General features: G+C 40.1%; 1 protein-coding gene across 1 annotated transcript; it reads right to left on the bottom strand.

Moving 5' to 3' along the window:
• Positions 1–25: 25 nt before the first annotated feature.
• On the bottom strand, positions 26–24264 carry ABHD3 (abhydrolase domain containing 3, phospholipase). The gene is made up of 9 exons (XM_057364932.1): positions 24016–24264; positions 22242–22405; positions 19608–19790; positions 17982–18027; positions 15105–15217; positions 11098–11271; positions 10420–10468; positions 10170–10335; positions 26–2110 (listed from the first exon to the last, which is right to left on the bottom strand). Exons 1-9 carry the CDS (start codon positions 24160–24162, stop codon positions 1932–1934), a joined length of 1221 nt encoding a protein of 406 aa, XP_057220915.1. The 5' UTR covers positions 24163–24264; the 3' UTR covers positions 26–1931.
• Between the last annotated feature and the right edge of the window lie 445 nt (positions 24265–24709).

The following is a 24709-nucleotide window of genomic DNA, read 5'->3' on the forward strand; positions in this document are numbered from 1 at the left end:
GCAGARAGACAGAAATTCTGACRTTAATCATATTACTTTTATTTAAATGGTAAGGTGTGATTTAATGTAAGTGGTTTTATCTTTATTAATACTTGATGCTGAGTTTTGAACAGTACTGTACCTAAACAATTTACAAATATAACACTAAATACACTCTTTATTGCTCATTGTTTTTGCATTAACATAAAATATGGAAATGACTGCAAGAATAAATAAGGCACCCTACTAATATACTGATTTCCTGTATTGTAGTAGCATGCACAGAATTTCATTCTTCTTTTGCAAGTCACTTTTCTTATWTTTCTTATTAGAGAAAAAATAAGTTAAGAGTTCATTATTTGGGCAAGTGCCTGTTTGAAAAGTCAAAACTTGAAAGCACTTTTTAATTTTCTTAATTCAACCATCCACCTTACAAAACAGCTTTCGTATAGTATGTCCCAATTTCTTTTTCTAAGGACAAAAAGTATTTTTGTTCTTCCTTTGCTGTTACTAGGAAACATGCCTTGCAAGAGGAGTGTTCACGTACTGCTTGAGACAAAAGACCTGACTTGCTTTTTTTAGCTGCATTTTCTTCTTGTACTGACCCCGCTCAAAGATAAAAATAAAAATGCAGAGGCATCTTTACTGACTTATGTGGCTGGGCCCAAATCAGTGATCAGCAGAAGGTAGGAGCTCCACAGATGCTGCTTAAGGGCCTGTTTTAAATTTCAGCATGCCCTAAATAAGGGCTTTCCAGCAGTTTCAAAATATATTCTGTCCAACTGTCCTTTCTCCTCAAAGGCCCACACTRTCAGTCTGTGTCAGGGCTCAGGAGAACAGCAATGCCTCGGCCACTCTCACAACTCATAAGCCACTAGGGCAGAAGTTGCTTTGCAGTGGCTTCAGAGATTTGACAGCCTACTGCCAAAATGCTGACAAATGATCAAATAAAYAAACCAGAGGACTCTGACCTCCATCCCAACTTTCTTTAAACAGTTTGCTGCATTCCTTTAAGAAATTATATGAAACAATAGCAGAGACAAAAGGTTTGAATTTGGGGTTTTGTTTAATTTAAAGCAGATTATATAATAATTTCCTGATGCTCTAATATTTATTCTTTAAAACTGAAATATTCTTGCAGGGTAATATAAACACAGCAGGTTCAGTCACCAAGTTTACCAGTTATATGAAGTATGTGTTACTTATGTGACAACACCCAGCTTTACATAAACTCTGAAATGCAAAATGTCTTTTAATTACATAAGTTATTACAGTACTGTTTTAAAGGAATCTTTTGGTTATATGTAAACACTATAAATCAGCTCTTTAAAAAATAACCATGTAAGACAAGTATGGCATTGACATAGTTTAAAAAACAATAACCGGCCCTAAATCTGAATACTSTCAGGGCAGAACAGCAAAAGCAGGTACCAATCTAATGCTATGGAATAACATGCTGAAATGTTGACTTATTTGAAGAATCAGTAGGTTTTTTTTTATCCCTCCTTTTGTTCTTGTATTTCAAGATTTTCACCATCAAGGCCCTAAGGAATGGGCCAACTGGTACTATATGTGATAGGATAATATAAGCTATTTTGAGTGTCGCCATTGTAATAGTAAAAGCCATCTAAATAAAGTCTCCTAAATASATACTGATTTAAATTAAAATCCTGAGGAATTATAATCTCTCTACTTGATAGTTTTGGTTAAGTGCAATTTGATGTATGCAGAACACTGTTTCATTTAAGGTCATTCTTAGTAAGGCATATTAAAAATAAATATAAAAGTGACAACATAATATTTAGTTTCTTGCTACAAAATCTTAGGCAAAAATATTTTTGCATGTAGTAATGGACTTTATCCATTTGCTGGCTTACAGGAGTTAAAATTTGTGCACTAAGCTTAACTGCCCTTGTCAGAATGTGCCACTGTGCTATAATAGTGGTCCAAAGCTACATGCTAAAGATTTTATTTCCATGCTCAAACACAGCTTGAACAAACTGCTTGAAGACTCTGTCCATGTAAGTGCACTTCCTTGGCCATATTCCTTCCAGAAAMCCGATATGGCCTCCGCACGAAGTCAGAACCAAAGCAACGTTTGCATTTTGTTTGGCAGTTTCTACTGGTATAGCTAAAAGGGGGGGAAAAATGTTTTAAGTCCTTATCCTTCTAYAAAATGCCAGCYACTRAATAATTTCTCTTAAACATTTCTCRTATCATGTATGAATAAATAGGCACAACATTAATATATGCTTAAATGTCTCACAGGATTTGGAACTACAGCTGTACTAAAAGCCATTTCTCTCTTCATCGTTAACTCACCTTACCTGTGTGATTTTTTTTTTGCTGCTTTAAAAATTTCAGCTTCATCTGTCTTTCAGTCACATTGATGGAACAGCACCCATGTTAATACATACTTAGGATTTGCTATAAATAGTGTAAGTAAAGGGACAGTCAAGCCTGTATTTTTAACTGTTACTGCAATATTCAGCTTTAGAACAGCTGAGGAACTAGGACCTCAATTCCAACTATATGAGACTCYAAGCACAGAACTTTTAATGTCAAGGTAAGATTTGGTCTGTAAGATATTCTATCAGCTAATACAAGTTATTATCCTGGGTTATAATCATTGGATCTCATTTCCCCTATGTTTATAGCACACAATGCAAACACAGTGGGAGATGGTTCTTGCCCTGAGGAGCCCATAATCTAAGACACAAGGTAAACAGACAAAGAGGAAGAGCAAACAAGTGTACAAGGACACCAAAAGAGGCTTCATGCCACCCAAGAGATTAGTGGTTCTCTACTGAATCCTGACTGCTAGAAATTATTTTAGAATGTAGATTATTTGACTGGATAGTACAAGGATTTTTCTTTTGCTGAGTTAGTTTTCCTGATCTGATTAGTGCCCTAATCCAGTTCCCCATGTTAATGCCAACATCTGAATAGTGGCAGCCACARCCAGATGGAGCCTTCAGTGAGGTGCTATTTCAGCAGTGGCCTACAATTAGCCTAAAGTCACCAGTGAATGACACCTGAAATATGCACTGATCTGGAAATGTGTAGGAGGGGGGGTTTCAGTGCCTCCTATTTTGACTCTGCATAGATGTGTGGCTTAATCAATGCCACCACCTAGGCAGTAGCCTTTGTGAAAGAAAATAGAGGTCAGTTAGCACAGCCTGACACCAGAGAAAGTATATGACTTTACAAAGGGTACTTGGTGCARTGGGATGACCCTGTTACCATCTGAACTGGTTGACATGGCAATGGAGCTTTATATAAAGACTGCAAACACCACAGATGCATAAAAATTAAGTTATTTAAGCCAATTCCTCTGGAGCTTTAGGTATGCTAAATACACTCCTGAATGAGCAGAAATCTCAATACATTTCAGTAAAGAATGCCTTTCAAAATTCCAGTTTTCAAGTAAGAAACTTTATGAAAGGGGCAAAAAATCATACAGATTTTTTGATTATTCAGGATTGACAGAAAAAGCAACAGCAGAGGAAAAATGCTTGTCCAGAAAGAAAGGAGTAGCAGAAGTTTCACTGTGTGTCTAAAAAAGGTTATGACTCCACAAGAAAACAAAGTTGATTTTAAGTCATACACCGCTCAACTAAAAATGCCTTGTCACTACAACACAAAGCAGCAGGTCGTTCACAAGATTTCTATTACTTCCTCATTTACTTTTAAATGTTTTTGAATCAGGTTCAGTTTTGGGGGAGTTCAGCTGTCCACATCCCTTTCTGACTGCACTTCCTTCAGAGACACCTTCCACTGATTCCTATTTCTACTAGTCTATTCCTTTACCCCTTTATACATTTGCTATCTCAAAAGTCATTGTCCTAGAATAGTTCCTATCTATGCATATTACTACCTCCTTCATAGATGTGCTTAMTTTTATTTGGATGCTGGCAGACTCACAGTTGTGTGCCTGAGATGCCAGTTTGCCTTCATTTTCAGCAACTAGAGTAAGAGCACAGAGGAGCACTTTGCTTATTCAAAAAAGGACCCCTGGCCAGAGTTAGTCACAGRAGAACTTGAGTGCAATGACTGTGGTGAACAGCTGCACAACTTAAAATAGATCAGGGCAGAATCACTGGACCTGTGGAGCCAGGGGAGCCTCAGAGGTCCCTACTAGCAGTGCCTGGAATGACACACTCTGTTCYACTCCAGGGCCTCAGCACAGAAAAAAAAAATCAACCATCTATGTTAGCTGGGTAAGTGTCTTTGTGAATGTGTGTTACAAGCTCCCTGCCCATAACACGAGGTACCTGACCATGCCCTGGGGGACTGCGCTCCAGAGAGCAATGGGGGTTCTCCTGCCAAATATTTGAGGTTCTGAGGTTCTCTGCCTCTCAGTGCTATCCATTTCTAGCACTCTTTGCCTCCTTTCAAAACTGCATGCATCTAAGTAGTTTCTAGATTCCAGAATTTACTAAGTGATTCTGATTCTTTAGCTAGGTGGACAAAACCGTGCTTCTTACTGTCTCTACAAGAAGAGCCTTGGCTTTTCCTTTGTTCAGGGGGAAAATTGAAAAAAAACTGTACGTGGGATCTGGGCTTTTTAAAGCAGTACTGTGGCCAGACTAAAAAGTTMATGATGTAAAAGCCTAGACTGGGGAATAGCACAGCCTGAGAACRATATGCAGAAAACAACGTGTTATTTCTTGCACTCCAACCCATGCATCATTTTCAGACTCAGCAAGCGCTTGTCTGGAGTTTTGCCTGAGTTAATCTACTCAGCAATCTCTGATCTGCCATTCTTGGATTCTGTGGATGAACACATTGCCATGTACAAAGAGARTGGCTGCGATTCATGTCAGCTTCTGCCGACTGCATAAGAATTTGCCCACTTATCTGTACCAAGCCATCTGCACCTCTTCCCTCCAGTAGCATGTGGTCCGTGTTAACCAGAATCCCAAGGGAGAAGTGGGGATCAGACACAAACCCCATTCCARGCAMTGAATCACAYTTTCCACACCCGTTCTGCAGCTATCTGCCTGGTCACTGAGGGGACTAATAAACAGGCTACTCTGGGAGGATAKGGGVAGGAATRTGTGAGGAGAGACAGATTTGAACTCCAAGAATCAGAGATAGGTATGAGAACTCCATCAATCCTAATGGATTCAGAATTGGTTGCTAACTGGCCTGAACATAGCTCTTCACTAGCTAAGACTGTGCAAAACACGACAGTCATTCACTTTGGCTGACTAGTGTCAGTGTGTAGAGAGAATGTCCTCTCCTGGTAAGAAACTGCTTGGCTGGGGGATTAAAAAGGAGATCAAAATAAATACCTCCTCTGTTGTGCCAACCCAGCTGGGGAAGCCCTTACAGGCAAATCTCACTGTGACCTCTGCATACTTGTCATTCAGAGGTTGCCAGTGTAGTCATAGCTCCCAAATCAGTTTGCTGATTTCCAGGCTGGTTGGCAATACTGTAGTGGGTGCCATGTGCTGCCTGCCTCCAAACAGCTACAGCAGCTCTTTCCTAGAATCTACCAATCCYGCACTAGGATCCTGGTTATTTTCCACGCCTGATAAGGTGCASGTCTTTACAAATGTCATCTTCCCCATCCTGAAATTTCCCCTATTTGTCCATGTAACTCCTCCCCAGCAGAGTTTCTTGCTCTGCAGGTTCTCGGAAGAATATGCTGTGTTGCTCCTCAGTGCCAAAATGCAAATTATGCTTGGCAATGGTGTGCTACTTTTCTCAAGGCCGTTTCTAGGGACTGTTAGCCATCCAATAAATAAAACCACAATTCAAAAGAGCAAATTCTGCAATGCAAAGGGCAGATGAATGAGCACTGAATGTGATGCATTCTAGGAGATAGGATGGCATGCCAAAAGATACCACTGTTCATTTTTGTTCATATGTAACCTTGTACTTAAGTTTCTATTGGCCAAAATCTGTGCTGCTGTTGATCCAGCAAGCACAGACCTGTTATTTGTGATCCCAGAACCACCATGTAAATTCTACTTACATGGAGAATTAATTAGAATTAGAATTAATTCATTCAAAACCGATTTGTTGTACATTCTTTGCCAAAAAGAAGTTACTCTTTTTTTTTTTAAAGAACAAAAGAAAAACATGTATTAGTCACTGCTGTCAGACAYTCCATTGTTTGGTTGGTTTCTCTCTGTTCCTTAAACTTTTAAGCTAATTGTTACCTGTCTGGCCATTCCTTGGCTATTTGGTCTCTCCTAACGACTTCATTCAACCATGCCATTTACATAACAGCATGCAAAATAATACCTGAGAGCAATTAGTCCAAGTTTGGATTCAGAGGGATAGAAAAGGTTGAGAGAGTTCAATAAAATATATATAACTGAGCTTCAGACATGCACTTATTTGTCACAGTGGATCGGAAGGGAGCTGGCACGGTACCCAGCTCCATGGGCAGGMTTCCAGCTCAGGCACAATGCTCACCAGCAGCAATTAGCTAAGCATTAGTATACTGAAATTCAAGTCACATGCCTAATACAAAGTTTGAAGTCTCTTCAGAGAAAAAGTTAAATTGTGACAGTGATAATGAATGTTATCACTCCATCTTCCTGATTTATTTTTCATATTTACAAAATATAAGGGCTTGAATTGGTATTATTGTGTATTTCCTGAAGCAGTGGCTTGTTTAAATTAGTTACAGTGAGAGAAGTGCCGTGCAATGAAGAAAGCATTTGTTTTCTTAGTCAGTATTATGCCATATGAGAATTACATTCCAGAATTAAACTACAGATACATCAGCTGCCAAGCTCTGGGAACTTTTAAACAGCAACATTAAGGAAGGACTGCAAATTGATTGCTTTTTCCTAATACTGGACTGAGATCAAATGGCACATTTTCACATTATATTTAAAAATAACTGCTGGGAAGTACAAAGCGTACCMAAAAGTACCTAAGAAGAAATGATCAGGTAGTAACAAGCAACTGAGACAGCATCTGGACTTTCTAAGGGAAGTATCTCTTTAGGTCCAATTGTGTCGTGACAAAGCAGACTTGGTCTTGTATCCCTCAAGCTCTGTTGCAGGAAGATAGATGAGCCTGGCTTTATGGAGCCTATTTAAACACAAAGGAATTCTGGCACAGCTTTCTCCCTGATGAGTTTTCTAGGCTTGTTTCCCAGCTCTTGGAAACTACAGCTATCTGCAGTGGAATTGGAAGGTAGCTTAAAAGCTGGTAGGTATTACTGGGAGAGATGAGGCATAAAATAACCAGTCCCCAAAGTCAATAAAAGGCTGGGGTTTGGATGAATATGAATTTTGTGGCTTTGAATCCATTATACTGTTGTGAGCGGAAACTGCCTTTGGTTGCCACTGGCTTCCATGTGTCCACACATTTTTAAGTCAGAAAAAACAAGCCAGTTGCCAGAATCAAGTCACCTCCAAKAGTAACACCAGCCCTTTATATTTGCTGACATAAAACAGCTCACAGAAGAGTCAAGATGAATGAACTCCAGTAACTAATGGCAGCAGACATAAATCCCTAATCAGGGTGCTCTGTGTCTCCTGCCAGCACAACGATTCCCACTGAGGGTGGACAGCACAAACAAAAATGGAGCCAAGGATATACACACATAACAGAGTCATGCTATTAGCTGTGAATCTACATTGTCCTGGTGGCCCTTTCTAAGGTAAACTTGTCTCCACAAGGACAAGGGTTTACAGCTAACAGCATTAACTCTGTGAACAAGGAATAATGAATGCCTAACCACCAAACATCTTCATGGAGCAAGGATGGTTAGGGTCAGAGTTTTAAGAGAAGATGAACAGTCATTACAAAAGACTTTTAGCACTTCTTTTTTCAGAAGTACTGGTGCTCTACCTCGTCCCCCCTCTACACCTCAAAACTTCTAAGGTATCCTCACTCCTAAGGTATCAATAGTTTTGATACCTMACTTTACAAAACCAGCCATCCCAGTGTTCACCAAGAGTTGAGTTACTTTGAAAAAACAGCTTCAAGGATGGAGAGCTCTGCTACAGCTGTACTTCAGGTGACTCCATTTTTTGACTAGTCAAGCTAGACATCACAGAACTGCTGAAGCTGTAAGAGACCTCTTGAGATCACCCAGTCGTACCCCTTGCTCAAGTAGGGTTACCAAGAGCAAGTTTTCCAGGGCTGTGTCAAATAAGGTTGTGAGTATCTCAACAGATGCAAACTCTCTTTGCCAGCATTTGACCACTCTCACAATAAAAAAAAACAAGTGTTTTCTTGTGTTCAGATTGAATTTTATGTGTCAGATCAATAGCTGGTTCTCAAGAGCTGAAGGTAAAAAGAGGATCAAGTATCTGCACTAGCTTTCATCTAGCTAACAAAYGTCCCAGTCCCAGTCATTACAGGCTGGAAAAGGTGAACAAATCTTTCAGGGACAGAGGCACACTGACTGGTTTACTGATGTTGTCACTATGCTAACTAGGTAGACCCTGCCATAGTTACTACTTCATTTTAGAATGGAAACCACAAACTAAGCTAGTGCAAAACAAAGAGGTGAAACCGTTGCTCCCTGTCTTAAATACTCTGAAACAGAGAAACAGTGGGAGAAACATGGCGCAGCAGATGACCCATAAAAAATTACCTTCAGAATCACTAGCCTGATTTTATATTTGGATATTGATTTTAGGGTCACAGTCCATCCATTCTCATTTTCAGGCYATTATAAGCCTGTTACAGAACAAGCCACTGTCCAATTGCAAGGAAAAAAATTCCGTAGAGGCTAATAAATACGAAGGGACTAACTGTTTCAGTAAGTCCTTGAACTGCAAATTTTCTAAAGGTGCAAACAGTATTCTAGAATAATATTGCTACGTTTACTCAGACCTTAGTTTTTTTAGGCCTTTTTTTAAGTTTTGGCCAATGTAAGGGATAGGTAGTTTGGCCAACCCAGAGTCATCGTTTCCCCCCTTTTATGAGGCATCTGTCAACTCTTTATGTTGTTYATACAAAGCATGGATACTTTTTATTCAAGAGAGGAAGAAATAAGACTTTTTCAAGTGAAATTTACTGTAGTGGCCCTTTTCATATCACATTTGTCTCTAGCTGGTCTTCAATAACAGTAATGTGTGTGCATGTTTCTGTATGTGTAGTACATCTGCATGCAGATAAACAATACACACCAAGTCTCTTCCAATTCCTTCATTTCTGCTTCTTGTTCTGTTTGCCAGCTCACTTTGGTTTCATGACTCATTCTGCAAGAATCTCTCTTCACTCGTGGTGGCAGAAGAAAACTTCCCTGAACTAAATCAATTGTATAAACKTCATTTTTAAAGGGGTCAGGTGCTCACTGTTGAAGACTGTTGCCTCAATCAGCTGTTCATTTTAGTGGTTTTCSTCTACATTAGCTTTTATTCTTTTCTCAGAAATTATAACCAATACACAGACCACAGAAATAAGCAAGTATTTGCAGGATAGTTAGCAACAGAGTTTTGATCCTCAGAGGAAAAGCAAAATGTTCATAATGATCAAGTGTTTGGCATGAAATGGAAAATGGAAAACAGGATTTTCAGCCTGTTACTTGGCTAATATTGCTGCTTCTTATAAATTTCAGTGTGCCTCCTCCTAGGAGCTCACCTTGTGTGTATCTCTTCCTTTATCCTAGASTTTGGACTACATGATGAGATGTCAMAAATMYTGGATTTTTTCTTACTTTTAATTTACAGGCACTGGAGGTGGCACTGAGATCAACAGCTGAGGATTTCATGTAATCTCAAACATAAGCAACTCCCAGACACTCTTGGTAGGGACAAAAAAAACCCCCACTTGTTTACAGTTTGAATTCTGAATTTCTACATCCTGATATCTGAACTCAAGTTCTTTTTTTACAGATTCTCTTCATACTTGGTGAGCAGAAATGGTAGCTTCTGAAAGGTCACTACATCTGGTATCTTTACAGTGAGATAATGCACACCCTAAATGTGCATATTTCTTTCTTTTGACTGTAAAGACTCCACTAATGCCTAATGARGCCACCCCATATGCTTCTGCTTTCTGCATTAATCAAGTCTCTCCACCATCATGTTTTATATCTGTCTTAAACTTAACTGCAAGAYCGACCCATCCATGGAAGTTTTGATYCTATGTGCAAGTAACATTTAAATGYACTTCTACACTTAGATCAGAGTTTATTCTCCAATCTATGTAGCTTGTCTTAATGACTACATACACAGATAAATATATTTTAAAAAGCCTAAACTTACCATGAGCTGGTGAGAAAACATCATCCACAGAGTTTAGACATAACACTGGAATTCCTACTGACTTCAGCTTGCGACATGGGCTAGCATCTTCATAGTAATCATCAATTGAACGGTAGCCAAACATGACTGAAGTGAATTGCTTATCAAATTCTCTAACAGTTCTAGCCTGAAGTACAGAATTCAAATAGGGAACTATGTCAGCATTTGGAAAACAGCAACCAGCTCAAGCAGAAGTAATGTTTTCACATACCTTCATCACRAGATCCATATCAAATAATTTCTCCAACATTTGTCGATGCCTAAAGAGAAGGATAAAAAATCAGAGGGCTTGTTTGTTAGGTAAACAAATGTAGAAGTCCTCTGCTTTACTGACACATTTATAGAAGTAACTGTCAACATGCTTGTTTTTCTGCCCTATTAAAAATCTGGAATCCAAGAGCAGATGAATTGTTAATCTGTAGGTAGGAACATCCAGCAAAATAGTAAAAATCTTCATAAGCTGTGAGAAAGATGCCAAAGATAAGAGAACCTAATATTTGGGAATACAAAATACACCCTGGTTTTATAAAGCCAARGATGAACTAGGCCTTTCTGTGCTTATACAGTCAACACCATCTTAAAACAACTATTATAAAAGTCTACTCAAAGTCAATATATGCAAGTCTAAAAATTTTTAAAATCCATTTACTYCATCCATAAATACAGAAGTACATTGGGCTTATCGTGACTCCCTTGAGCAGCAGATAAATTTAGTCACACTAATGACAAACTTTCTTGAAAAGATCCTTTTGATTTCAAAACTTGCCAAATAATGCACACAGAACAACTAGAGTTGTTATAGCATCAATTTTGCTAGTATTTGTATACCTGCTGTAGATCTCATGTTTACATCCTTCCACCTTGCTAAATAGTTCAGAAGGCAACTCACCTGCTGATAGAGGATTGTAGACAAGTGGTCAAGTAATAGTTGAAAAGAAGCCAGTTTAGTGGCTTCTCCAGAGATTCTACAGAGTCAAAAACATTCCAACCCGCAGAGAAAATTGCAGCTGCCATTAAAGGAGTGTCTCTGCCGGTTTTGCCCAGGTAATTTAAAAGAAGCATGCTACAAATRAAAAACAGAAACATATACACTATCAAATTGTTTGCTTCAATTTAGAGTAAATATTAACAGTCAGCCATGTTTTTGTCTGTTTTTCAATAGTTTCCCATATCAGTCCAACAGTTGTGTCTAGTACACCTAGAAGGTAGTCACATACTCAACATATGACTCATGAAGTTTAGTTTCCCTTTCTACTATCAGAGGAGAACAGAGTGCACTGCGTAGGGTGTGAGTAGGAGTGCATTTAGAAATAGAGATGTACTAGCWTTACTGAGATCACTAAGGGAGGAAAAAGTCAAATGATTCTTACTCATGGRACAGGTATTCCCAAGAGTTAATAACTTTTACTGTCTTACAAGCTCTTGGTCTTCCTGATGTGATAAATCTGATCAGCATGCCTGACAAATGCAAGCTGCCCCTGGCATACCTGCCTCACTATGAAGAAATCTTTTGAGTTTGAGGTAGTGCCATTACTTCACGTCACACAAGAGAGAACACAGCTGTTTGTATGTGAAGAATGAAGTCTTGGATAATGAATAAAACTAAAGAAAAAAAATTATGACCCAAATAAACAGTTGGGGTCTTGTCTTTCTGACCTGTAGTCTCTACTGCTAATGTATACTTGAGCCAAAAAAGGGGAGAGTTCACAAGTATCTATCCTTTGTATGTAGAAAAAACAAAATAGCAGTAAGAGAATAAAATAAAAAATACTAACAGAAAAGTTAGTATTAAAGTCTTACTTTAGTATTACTATTAAGTCTTACTTTACTGCCTGAGATCCCAAAGTTTACAAGAAACATTTTAATACCAAGCCTTTAACACAAAGCTTTAAGATTCATTAGTAGCATTAATATAGTTCCCTGGACCACAACACACTGTACCTTGGCTTTGTCTACTGCACTTTAGGAGTCAGCAAGCTTCAGCAAAGACATTATGAATCAGCCTGCTATCACAGAGACTTTATCCCTCTGCACTACCTACCAGTTTCTAGTCAGCAGTCCAATAAACCAGCCATAAAGAGTTGCAGCAGTAGAAGCAGCACTTGTCTAAAAGAATTCAGAGTATATGCAGTAGAGAGAAGGCTTAGGAATCTTTATGTTACAAAATAATGTTCCTTTCCGCAGTAACACCTACTGAAGATAGTAGAACAGGTGGTCTTTTCATTTACATTTCCATGTCTGTGAAGTGAATGTCTATTTTAATTCTTAACTGGGTCAAATCTGTTCTATATAGATTATCTGGCTATTCAGAAAATTCTGAAAAGCAATAAATAATAAAARTTACTGTAAGATTAAGGCAAGTGGGGGATTTTTTGCAGTATGTCCCTGCTGAGATCTTTGCTCCTGCTTAATTTTAAACATGCAATGCTCCAATTAATTTTGAAGTATGGGAACAGTTCTCATGCAGATGATTAGAGACTGTTCCAGCTTTCTGTACAATTAGGAATATGCTTTCTTGTTTTGGTCAGGATTTTAAAAACATCTTGGAGGGGGAAGGTGGAACACGTTGCCTAAAATTGCCCAGTGGTGCTGGTGAGATATAAGACAGGAATAAAACACAGATTCCCTGTGCCRTATTAACAGACTTTGCCAGTATTTCAGATATCACAACTAAGGTTAAGTCAAAGACAGAAAAGGCATGAAGGACTGATCTGGCCCTTTATATCAGTCACATAAATACCAGCTTCTACTGTACTTTCAGCCCTTCATAATTGCCAGGCACAGGGAATTCTGGCCATCCCAGCATCAACTGCCACAGCAACACATAAGCAGGCCAGATTTCTGGAGAGTACTGAGAACAATACTTTAATATACAATTAAGGACTGAAATAGGAAAAGTATTCAATGGATCTGCTATTCATGAGTAAGAAGAACCTGTCAGGTACCAGAAGATGCAGAACAGTCTTAGCCACTGAGATTATTCAATAGTGAATTTTTAAGATCAGAAGCAAGTGGGTAAGGTAAGCAACAGAATTAAAATACATGATAGAGCTGGCTTTCATTAGTTTAGGGATCTGGTTGGCAGGATCCCACATGAGATGGCCCTGATGAGCAAAGGGGTCTGGGAGACCTGTTTTGACTTTAGGGCTAACCAAACATAAACCACAAGTGTGACACATTCCGATGTATCACTTTGCAGGAAGTTGAGCAAAAGTGGCAGAAGATCACATGGAGGAGAAAACCCTTCTGACTGATTTCAAGGAGGAAATATCCCTAAGGTAGAAGAGAGGTGGTCTGCCTGGGAGAAACAGTCATTGCCCAAGCATGCAGGGATGCAGTTAGGAAAACTGAAATTCAGCTGGAACTGAACAAGCAAGAGATATGCAGGACAACAAGAGAAAGGTTTCTGCAGCAAAAAAGGCTTCTGTAAGCCTTTTGGTATAAAAAAAGACTCAGAACAAACAACATCCTCAGAATAAACAACATCCTCTTCATTCCCCTCATCAGTGAAGTCAGTCATCTCAKCATAGAAGGCAATCAGATCACCTGGGCATGTTTTGTCCTTGATGAAAACAGTCACCTTCTAATTCTTCATATGCTTGGAAATGGCTCCCAGAGGATCCTCCCAAAGAATTTAAGTTAGACTGAACAGCCTTTTTTCCCTCCTGAGACCACTAATCAATAGAACAGGGAACCTAGGGATTAAAGATTTGAAAAAAGCAGAGACTACCAGTCTTCCCTGTCCTTACTGCTGAGGTCTGTTCCCTGGCCTACGCAGTCCCTTTGCCTACTGGCAGAGTATGGGACAACGGCAGCAGAAGATCAAGTCAGGGCCTAAATTAAGGTCCAGTTATGCAAACTGGGCATAGACATGATATGAAGTGCACCAGGTGAAGTGAACCAAAGCTCCAGAAGGAGGCAGCCAATGTCATTATGAGACTACTGTCTATCACTTTTGAAAGGCTGCAACGACATGAATGGAAAACGATTGGCCTGATTTGAAATGCTTCAGAGTTATTTGTTTTGTTATCAACAACTCTGTTGCTTGAACAAATATGTATTTGTCTCAAAGCTCCTTCAAGTCATTGATAGATTAATATCAATATAAACTAATATATATTAATATTAATATATATGGGCTGTATCTGCCCACCCCCCCATAAAATTTATCAGAGAAAAGGGAAGTCTAGTAAGTTACCATTGTGTCTGCAGTATTTATAAGGAAAATTCTCTGCTATGATTTTTGTTAAAGAGGCTGCTGGAACATTTCTGCTAGCTTCTAGCAGTGATTTTTTTTTTCCTGTAAGAAACTGTGCTATCATTGTCTATTCTGGCTGTGCTTTCTGGAGAGAAGCCAGGTCACAGCAAGTCTTAATACCACAGGCTCTACCAACCCGGTCTGAACAACAATACTACTTCTTCCTTCTGAGCCATGCAGAGCAGATATCCACGCCTCTTCCAGCCTAACTCACCCACACACTGCAGAACCCAAACAGAGTGAAGGCAGAGCTTGTTATTGCCAGAGGTTGCTATAATACACAGTGTATTAGATCAAGATCCCAGTTTATATCCCTCTGTTCCAAAGACAGCCTCCATAGTTTCCAAAAACTGTATTGCTACCTGTTTTGCTGTCAATCTGTCTTTTCACTGTTTCCTGTCCTTCTCCATCCTCCTCATTTTTAAATGTTAGCCAATTTCAGTATTCCCTGACACAGATGTAAAAGCCTCAAAGATATGAAGTTTCTAAAAGTCTTCTGGATATTAACAGTTGGAGAGAAACCCAACTTGCAGTTCAGTAAGTAATGTAAGTATTCCAGAGTAATAATTTAAAATCAGGCTACATCMATCTTATTTTACAATCACAGTTAAGCTGAAACTTGTGTTACACAACCTTACCCTCCCATAGAAACACCTGCTGCCATGAGTGGAGCTGAGGGGTGCAAGCTGTGCACRTGATGAATAACAGTCTCTAAATCCTCTGTGTTAGCTGCACAGTAAGTCCTTGGTGTCTGTAAGGAGTCAAGAGGGAAAAAATGCCATCATAAGCTTTTGTATTATCCTTTAAGGACAAAGCAAACTGAACAGTGGATCATTATATAAGAAGATAAATTTAGCATTTATTGTGAAGCTTCACTAAATGGCAAATATAAATCCAGAGTGTTTCACAAGGAGGTGAGGGAAGGAGYTGTACTTGTTATCATAACAAAATAAAAGAGGATTGACAGATATCTTCAGGATCTGCAACCTCCAGGTCATTAGACAAAATCTGAACAGAGAACAATGCACTAAACTAGAAGGAACAAGATCAGAACYAGTAGGCACTGATATTTTTTAAATATCCCAAGGAAATGGAAACATATAGGCTGTGATTTACAGAAAAGGGAGTGATAATGACCATATTACTATATTCACCCCCATTCAAATGGAAAAGAAAGCATCTGATTTCAAGTTCTGGCAGCTAGCACTTGCAAACTAACCCATATTTAGATTCTACATACAACATAACCAAATAAACAAATTAATTCCCGAATGTCATTTACCTAATTTAATAGAGTATTCCATTAACTAAAGCAATGAAACATATGTTACCCCTTCTTTATCCATCATTAGTGTGTCTTTAAATCCTGAATTGAGATTTGGAATGGCATCAGATTGGGTAACTCCWGGGATAAGATTTGGTTAACCACTTCCCAGCTATTGAAAGATAAGCACAGCTTTTGAGCCTCCCCTGCACAGACACCTGGAATAGGCCACAAATTGAGGGACTAACCACAGCAGTTTAAGGGAGGCAAGTCCATYTGGGCTCAGTAAGAATCACAGCAACCTAAGTTGTTTTTTTTCTAATGGTGTTGTCAAGATCTCATCTACMGCAAAAGAAAATTTTTAACTCTAGAGTTGCTACTAACATGTTGGTGACCTAGACTTAACTATAGGTACTGACTGAACTGTCAAAATTCAATATAAACATTAAAACAAAATATAAAAATACATAACTATGAGTTAATGGAACTTAYCTGTTGCCTGAAGCAACAATGGATTCCAAGGGTCTTTTAAAAATTGCTTTCAGTTAAATTGCCTGGCTATTTGTGGGTGATATGAACAAGTTTAATTACTTAAACTGGTTACTTAAAATACATTTAACAAGAATATTGAAATGTTGACGTCAAAGATTAAAAAATGGAAAGAAAAGCTAAATCTAGATAATTAAAACTGAAGACATTTTTAATTTCCATTTATGTTGCATTTCCAGCTCTCATTTGCATGAATCACTCTTCACTGTTTTACATCCTATTAATTATAAACAGTGTGAATGTGTTTTATTTTTATTAAATTGTCAACTTTACAAGGAAAAATAAATTATTTTTGGTAACAAGGATCTAATGCATTCTAAGCGAAAGTGATTGAAGTTTATAAAACTAGAGATATATCTTGCATATTAACTTCAGTTAATTGTGGGCAGTTTAACATTTATCTATCTAAGCTTCATATGAAGACATTTAAAAACACCATCTTAGCTCACATTAGCTGTGGTCAATCTAACTATTCCATAGCAATAATTCACAACAATTTTCAATAATCAATGAGAACAGCATTCTTTAAATAACTATTATTTGTTGCAAATTTGAATCTCTCTTTAAAGAGACTACAAAAAGAACAGCTTACATAACTAATTTCTACTGTGGTGCTTAACTATGCTTCATACTCATTAACTACGGATTTTATACTAAAATGTTGAAACCTCTTTGCAKAAAATGTGATAATTTCAGCTGGTTTGCTGCACCATAAGAACTTATAAAGCTTAAAGATGTAAATCCGATTACAGTAAAATACACACAATGTATCCACACAAGGGATCTTTTCTCTTAATGGTTCAGAAATTCATCAATAAGGACTTTGTGTGTCACAAAACTGCTTTGTAGATCCATCTCCAAAAGTATGCAGAGAACTACTCTTAACATGGCAATATTTGCATTGAAATGCTTTATCTGATTATGGGAAAACATTCTGAGCTTTTAAAAGTTTGAAACCAGGGGTTTAAAAAATGCAAAACAATACCGAGTATTATGCACATTCATTCCAGCTGCAGAACTGTCAACAAAACGCATACGAAAAAACAAAGCTTATTCAGCAATATTCCATCATGCCTTGTCCCTAGCTGCAGAAAATGTTTTTTCATTATTTTTTCATCTGAGGAATGGCCAGTTATTTCTAAGCAAACACAGTATGTCTGTCTTAAAGAAATGTCTTTTGTAGCTGAATTTGTGTCAAACACATTTACAGGATACAGCTATCCATATAAATCTRGTTCATTAACTTACTAACATGTAGTATGGATCCATTTTAATGGCATATCTTTGTAACCATATCAAAAATATATTTTAAACAATGGATTATATTTGGATATGCATGTTAAATCAATGGRAGAAAATTGCATTGATTGAACAGAGATATGCACATTTTAGATACTGCAGTGTTTTTTGAAAGAGAAGTCGAAGGATTGTGCAGTTTATTATTACAGATATTAATAATTGAATAATTTCCTCAAATGTTTAGAAAAAAATTGTGTGTTGACCAGTTGACCCTCTGGAATTTCAAAATAAAAAATTAATATTGGCACATGATTGACCTACCAGATGGCTGGATTCTCTTCTCCGCATTTTCAACACATGCTCCAAGCTTCTCTCATTTAAATCCAACCATACAAATAGGCACAAATKATTTCATAATTACTACTTATAAGTGAGAGATGTTTATCTTARAAGTCATCCTTACCAAAAGCTCCTCACCAGCAATTCCCCGATTGTTAAAAACCACRCATCTAAAAATTGAAACAGTAAATTAAATTGTATACATTGTTTATTTCACCAAAACACATAATCTAAACAAACAAAAAAATGCAAATGCATAAATAAAAGTGAGCCACTTCTATGAACAAGTTCAGCACATAAATATTTACAGACCTACAGATCCTAGARGCTGACCTGCGTGGAACAAGCTTTACACCAAAATGGAGTTCAGAGCTCAGTGGGACTATCTGAGCTCCACGATTTGTCAAGGTCAGATTGCAGGGTGAGAACCACAGGGTTTACCTGAAGATGGTACAGACATGTCCTGCTTGCACTCTGCCATGAGCTCTGCCAGTGCAGGGCCAAGCTTAAAGCTGTGCTCTGTAAAAAGAATGTCAGAGATCTGTGTGCAGACGTCCCCCAAAGCTACACAATTCTATTGGAAGAAATGAGCCAAATCAAAATTATTAGGACAACTGGATCTAAGGTGCAGGTTCTCGGGAATGGTCTTCTTTTTGTCTGGTACAGCAGAAGYTTCTGGACTCTCAGTTGGTGGGAGTCGCCAGTAGTTTAACCATAATTTAAGAACCTATACCGTCTTAATAAATATAATTTTATTAAATAATGTATGCATAGTTAGATGGGTTAAAGGCATGAAAGAGTACTTATTTTGGTATTTTTCTCAAATGTTGCTATTTAAAATTCTCTTGAAATCTGACCTAAAGTTCCCCTTTTTAATGTTCTACCCTCTTAGGTGATCAAATGCAGATATTACTTTCAGGAATACTTGAAAATTAATAGTAACAAGTTATTGATTTCAGGGYTTTCCTCTTTGAACAGTTAAAGTGCTACTTTACTTTCATCATTTAAAGTAAAGCAGTTATCCAAATAGAGAAGAGACGGCCAAACATTTAGATAAAAAACCTAATATAAACATATTTCAAGAACTTATTAGAGTTGGTAGCAGAAGCCAATCTGCAAAGACAWAATGTAATATTCCAAATACAGATCCTGGAACAATGACAACTTATTTTAATGYGCAGCAGCAGCAATATGGTTACATAAAGGAGTCATCCACTAATCCACTTACATTACCCAACTCTGACCAGAAGCCATAAGAACAAAACTAAATTATGCAGTGACAAGGAAGATGTGACAGAYGTCATCCTTAAATACCACCAGTAAGAGTAGGCTAGCTCTCCTTTCTGGACCCAGGAATTTGGGGCTGCTGAATCAAGCAATTTTGGCATTCAGAAGCTGATTTCCAAGGCCTAACAACCCATCCACACGAGTCTTCCTGGAGCTGAATACAAACCCTTTCTCCAGAAAGTGTTAAGGTTAACACAAATACAAATACAATAATTTAAGAAGCAGCGGCGACTTTCTGCTGGCTTTCACTCCAATCTCTGGGGAACATCTGCAGGTATCAAAACAGCCCTTCCAAATGTACTGCCTGTTATATAATTCCACTATGATTATTATTGCTAATAACACTTTCTTACATAAAGTACTGTATTCAGATGTCATTTGCCTTAGGAAAGCATCTGATACATATACATACTTGGATCCTATCAGAAGCAGCAAAATGAATAGCAGTGAAATACAACAGTACCTATATCCCAGTGTTTCGCTTTGATGGATCATATGAAGAATGTAGGATTCCTTGCTTGTTCCTGTCAGGCCAGGCAATAACAGGACGGTGGGTCTTGTGCTGGCATCCGGATAATATGAGCTGTCATTATTATCAAACCAATCCAACGAAATCTGTCCTCCATCTGCTGTTTTAATGAGCTCACTGAAAGGTACATTTTAAGACAACACTGATGAGATTGAAAAACACATACAMGCCATTGAAAGTGTCTGCAGTTGACAAATTACCAGGTATGAATTATCCATTTTTCATCATGTTTTAACATTCAAAGTGCTACCTGACAAGGTACGTCTGCATTTAAAAAGAGTCACACCTACAGCTGACAAGAATTAGAAGTGTCAATTTGTGGAGTAATTCCTCTTCACAGTAAATGAAGACATGGCCTTTCATAAATTGCTGCTGATGTAATGGAAACTTGTAACTAACAYGAATTTTGGCACTACCTTGTGTTTTATGGAGGCATTTTTGTACTGCAGATTTCCTTTGGATCATCTGAGAATCTTTTCATAGCACACTGGGCAATATGATAAACATTTATCACATTTTTTTTCCTCTTTATCCAAAGCAACAGAGTGTATAATGGATTGTTGTGTTTTAAACATGCAGAAAACAGACACACACTACTGTATCTTTCACCCTGTATCTACAAACTGTGCTAGAATGCACTCTTGAAGCACATATCTTAACAATGCAACAAATATTATAATATCTCAAGAAGCTATGCATGAATTAAACAATGACAAAAAGGTTTCTTTCTTTTTTTTAGAAACATACAGCATCCTCCCACTTCCTGGAAATGATGACATGGTTCGAGTGAGTTGGTGTAGAAGCTACCAAAATGTGAGCCTACCTTGCATTTGGTTTCTTTTGAAATCCTTGGTAATGACTACTCCAGATTTTAAAGGTGACCAGCCTTGTTGGACTCATTAGCTCAGCTTTGTCGTTTTTCAGTAATGGGAAGTAGATGCAATGCTAGTGAGTACTGCCAACACAATCTCAAATGGTGCAAAATAAGCACTGCCCCATGGAACTACGTTTCTTCTCTCAAAACCCTTGAAATAGAAGTGTACAAGAAGGACTAGAAAAAGTAGACATGGCCATACCACTGAAATRTTTCCTAGTTACTAAAACTAAGGGAAGCTGCTAAGTACTAAATCTATTCTACCATGCAAGCAGAGCTGAAACAACTTGTGTTGCATCCAGGTTCCGGCRCATAAAAGTCCTTCTCCTTAGGTCTTGTGCCAAATGCCTCATTTGCCAGACTAAGTCTCATTTCTGTGTGAAAGAGATCAGCTGAGGACAAACAATAAATATAAGGGTTTTTTTCCCCCTCTTAGAATTTAGGAATCAAAGAAYTCAATGTAAACTCCACAGGTAAAAGTTGCTCTGAAAATCCCAGAAGTTCTGTATATTCAAAATACGGCTGAATGTGGCCATGCTGCGGTCAAAGTAGAACATTTTGGTTTAATGGACAGATACAGTCACTGCATGACCTTTGCAAAATTATGGCATTCAAACACCAGAATATTTGATACGCCAAGTAATTGTGCTGCCATCCAGAAGGGCCTCAACAGGCTGCAGAAATGGGTTGACAGGAACTTCACGAAGGTCAATGAGGCGAAGTGCAAAGTCCTAGGAAGTGCCTAGGAAGGAACAACCCCATGTACCAGTAGATGCTGACCATCTGGAAAACAGCTTGACAGAAAAGGACCCAAGGGTCCTGATGGACACCGTGTTGAACATCAACCAGTAATACGTCCTTGCAGAAAAGGYGGCCAAAAGCCTGGAGGCTTAGGAAGAGCGTAGCCAGCAGATTTAGGGASATGACCCTGCCCCTCTATGGAGTGCTGGTGAGGCCACACCTGGAGTACTGAGTCCAGCTCTGGGCTCCCCAGCCCAGAGAGAAAATACAGCAAAGGGCCACAAAGATGGTGAATGAATTGGAGCCTGTCTCCTAAGAGGAAAGGCTCAGACAGCTGGGACTGCTCAGCCTGAAGAAGAAAAGGCTCAGGGGGAACATAGCAATATGTTTACATATCTGAAGTGAGGGTGCAAAGAGGATGGAGCCAGGCTCCTTTCAGTGGTGCCCACTGACAGAACAASAGACAATGGGCCCAACCTGAAACATGGGAGGTTCACTCTGAATATCTGGAAACAYATTTTCAATGTGAGAGTGACTTTGCATTGACACAGTTTGTCCAGGGACATTGTGCMGTCACCATCCTTATGGAAATCCAAAAGCCATTAGGACATGATCTGGGGCAACTGATTCTGTCCTGCAGAGGTCTTTTCTGATCTYATCCACTGTGTAATCCTGTGACCATATAACCACATCCATTCCTATATTGYCACCCATACTTCAGTGCTACAAAATTCTGAGAGTTAAAATAGGGMCATTTGGGAACACTGACCTTTCAAACCTACTTCATATTCAATCCACAATGAAAATGGTGCCAAGTCTATGATGAAGTTGTAAACGTGAGCATAAAGCAAAAAAAAAACATTCACAAACTTGAGCAATGACAGTGGCTGTGACATAGAGTAAGGGAACAGTTAGATACCAAATCAATCACTTTCCAGAATAAAGGCACTTACTTCCTGTACTGTACTTGGGGTCTAGATGTGATAAAGGGGCGCAGGAGTGTCTGTACCCGACCTTCCCAGCACCAAATCGTGGGATAGTAWGTTTCTGTCACAACAGGGCAATATTCCTCGAGAAAGCGGCAGAAACGATCATTGCTTGCCACCAGCTGGGGTTTCTAGGAAAAGAGACTACAGTCAGACATGGGCATTCTTATAAAACAAACTAAAAAAAAAAACAAAGAAAGAAATGAACACTTATTTAAATCCTCTCCCAGTGAATTTATTTATTCCATACAACAATTTGCAATGCTTTTACCTTTCATGGTACAGACATAATAAATGAGAACCAAACAAAATGCCAAAATGCCCAAGTGAAACCCATTCTGCATAATGGATTCCATACTTATTTCGAATAACTAATAACTAATGCTGATCTAGCTCTACTTTTACCAGTATTGTATCTTCACTGACAAATCAAAATCACACAGTCTCTCAGTAGGCAAGAAAGATTTTACCAAGTCCATTTTCTTGGACCACACAGAAATGACACTTAAATCTGTGCCTGCACTTTGACCATGCACCAGCAGTACCTTTTCTAACCTGGTAGGACACTTCTCCTCACATCTCATTCTACAGTACACAAGTGCATCAGTTCTTTATCYCTAATAATGCTCTGCATGCAGACAATTTCCTTACAGTTTCCATTTGTATGCCAATTAACATGGAAAAGTCTCTGTATACCAACCATCTCATGTTTTAGCAACCGTATTTCTTATACCTCTCTTTCCCAGTGACTCCCCAACATGCAAGCATTAATAGGACAATAACATGGCTGAGGAAAACCATTCTACATAAACAGCTGTAATGCCACATCCTCCCTTCGTTTTTCTCCTCTGACCAAAATCAAGTACCCTCTTCTCCATGAAGAGGAAGGCTATGTTCCCAGCGGTTCTTTGAAGGACTGTGGCAACATTCAGGTCCTCAACAGTCAAAAACCTTTTGATATGCGTATTTTCAGCTGATTACGCATTCAACGAGGCGCTCTCACCACGGGGCCACTTCAGATCTCATCAGGCTCATCGTATCCAAGTAATTTGCGACTGCCTAATTTATCTATAAAACCAGTGTGGATGAGGAGATGCCAAAGAGTGCTCCAGCCCCCAAAACGCTGTCATTGTCCCTCCAGAGGTACTCAGGACGGTACTGACGGGGACACAAGGACTACAAAACTACTTTATCACCTGCCCTGCTACTAAACCAAGTAGGTCGGGTCTGTGTTGTGGAAGGCTGTCTCCTAACCTCCCTTTCCAAACCATGGCACCCAGCCAAGCTCTCCAACTGGTACAACCGCATTTTGGGGACAGCCGAAGCCAGAGCCCCCTTCCCTCGCAGCCGGGGCACGACCAGGGGAGCCCTCCCKCATCACAGGCCGGYGGCCTCCGGGSGTCACCGGCGGCCCCCGGGGAAGAYGCAGCCCCGGCGGGCGGGGGAGGCTGCGCTGCCCGGGCCCGGGTAGGGTTCGAGCGGGCTTTCGGCCGGCCGGGACCCCAGGGCGGCACCTCCAGGGGATGGACAAGGGACGTGAGGACAAGGCGGCCGCAGAGCCCTGCTTCCTCCCCACCCCGCTCCCGTCCCCCGCTCCCCCCTCAAGCCATTTCAGGTGCGATCCCCTCGCCTAAAGCGCGCCGGCGCCTCCCCTACGGGCGGTGGGTCGCGRTGACCTTCGGGACGGTCCCCATCGGCGGGACACCTGCGGAGCCCGCTCGCCCGCCGTCCTCCCGCTCACCTTGGCGATGCTGTTGAGGTAGTAGCAGGCGTAGGCGACGCCGAAACCCAGCACCAGGGACAAGCCCACGCCGGAGCCGAAGAACCCCACGCGGACCTGGTTCTCCAGGTACAGGGAGAGCTCCCTGGTCAGCACCTGCCAGTCCATCGCACACGGGGGSACGGCACGGCAGCGCACCACACCCCGCCTTGCCGCGGGCGAGCCCACCCCGGCGCCGAGGGAGGCGGAGGAAGAGGAGAAGSAGAAGGAGGAGCTGGCGCCCGCCTCCCGCGGCCCGCTCCGCAATACAGCGCCGCCCCGGGACCGCCCCCGCCGCGGCCGCCGGGGCCTGGGGCCGTCTTGGAGGGGCCGGGGCCGAGGCCGGCGTGGATGGCAGCCCGGCCCGCAGGGGGGACAGTCCTGGGCGGCCCGGGGAGCTTCATCTGCCGCCGCCGGCGCAGTCTCCTCCGCGGCAGTGCCGCCGGCATCGGCCGCCCCACGGCAGGTGACAGCCCGGGGCTCCTTCCGTGTCACCTTGCCCCGGCGCTTTGCGGGAGGGCAAGGAAGGCGTTTGGGGTCGGATAGGAAGGGGACCCGTCCAAAACCGTAAAAAGCAGCTGATGCAGGCGTGAGGAAACTCAGTCAGTGCTGAGCACGGAAGTGGGAACATGAGTGTTTCCAAATGCATCACTGGTTTATCAGCAAGGTTAATCTC

The sequence above is a fragment of the Malurus melanocephalus genome, unplaced genomic scaffold (assembly GCF_030028575.1).
Source record: "Malurus melanocephalus ecotype Western Australia unplaced genomic scaffold, MMel_1.1 scaffold_44, whole genome shotgun sequence".
NCBI lineage: Eukaryota > Metazoa > Chordata > Aves > Passeriformes > Maluridae > Malurus > Malurus melanocephalus.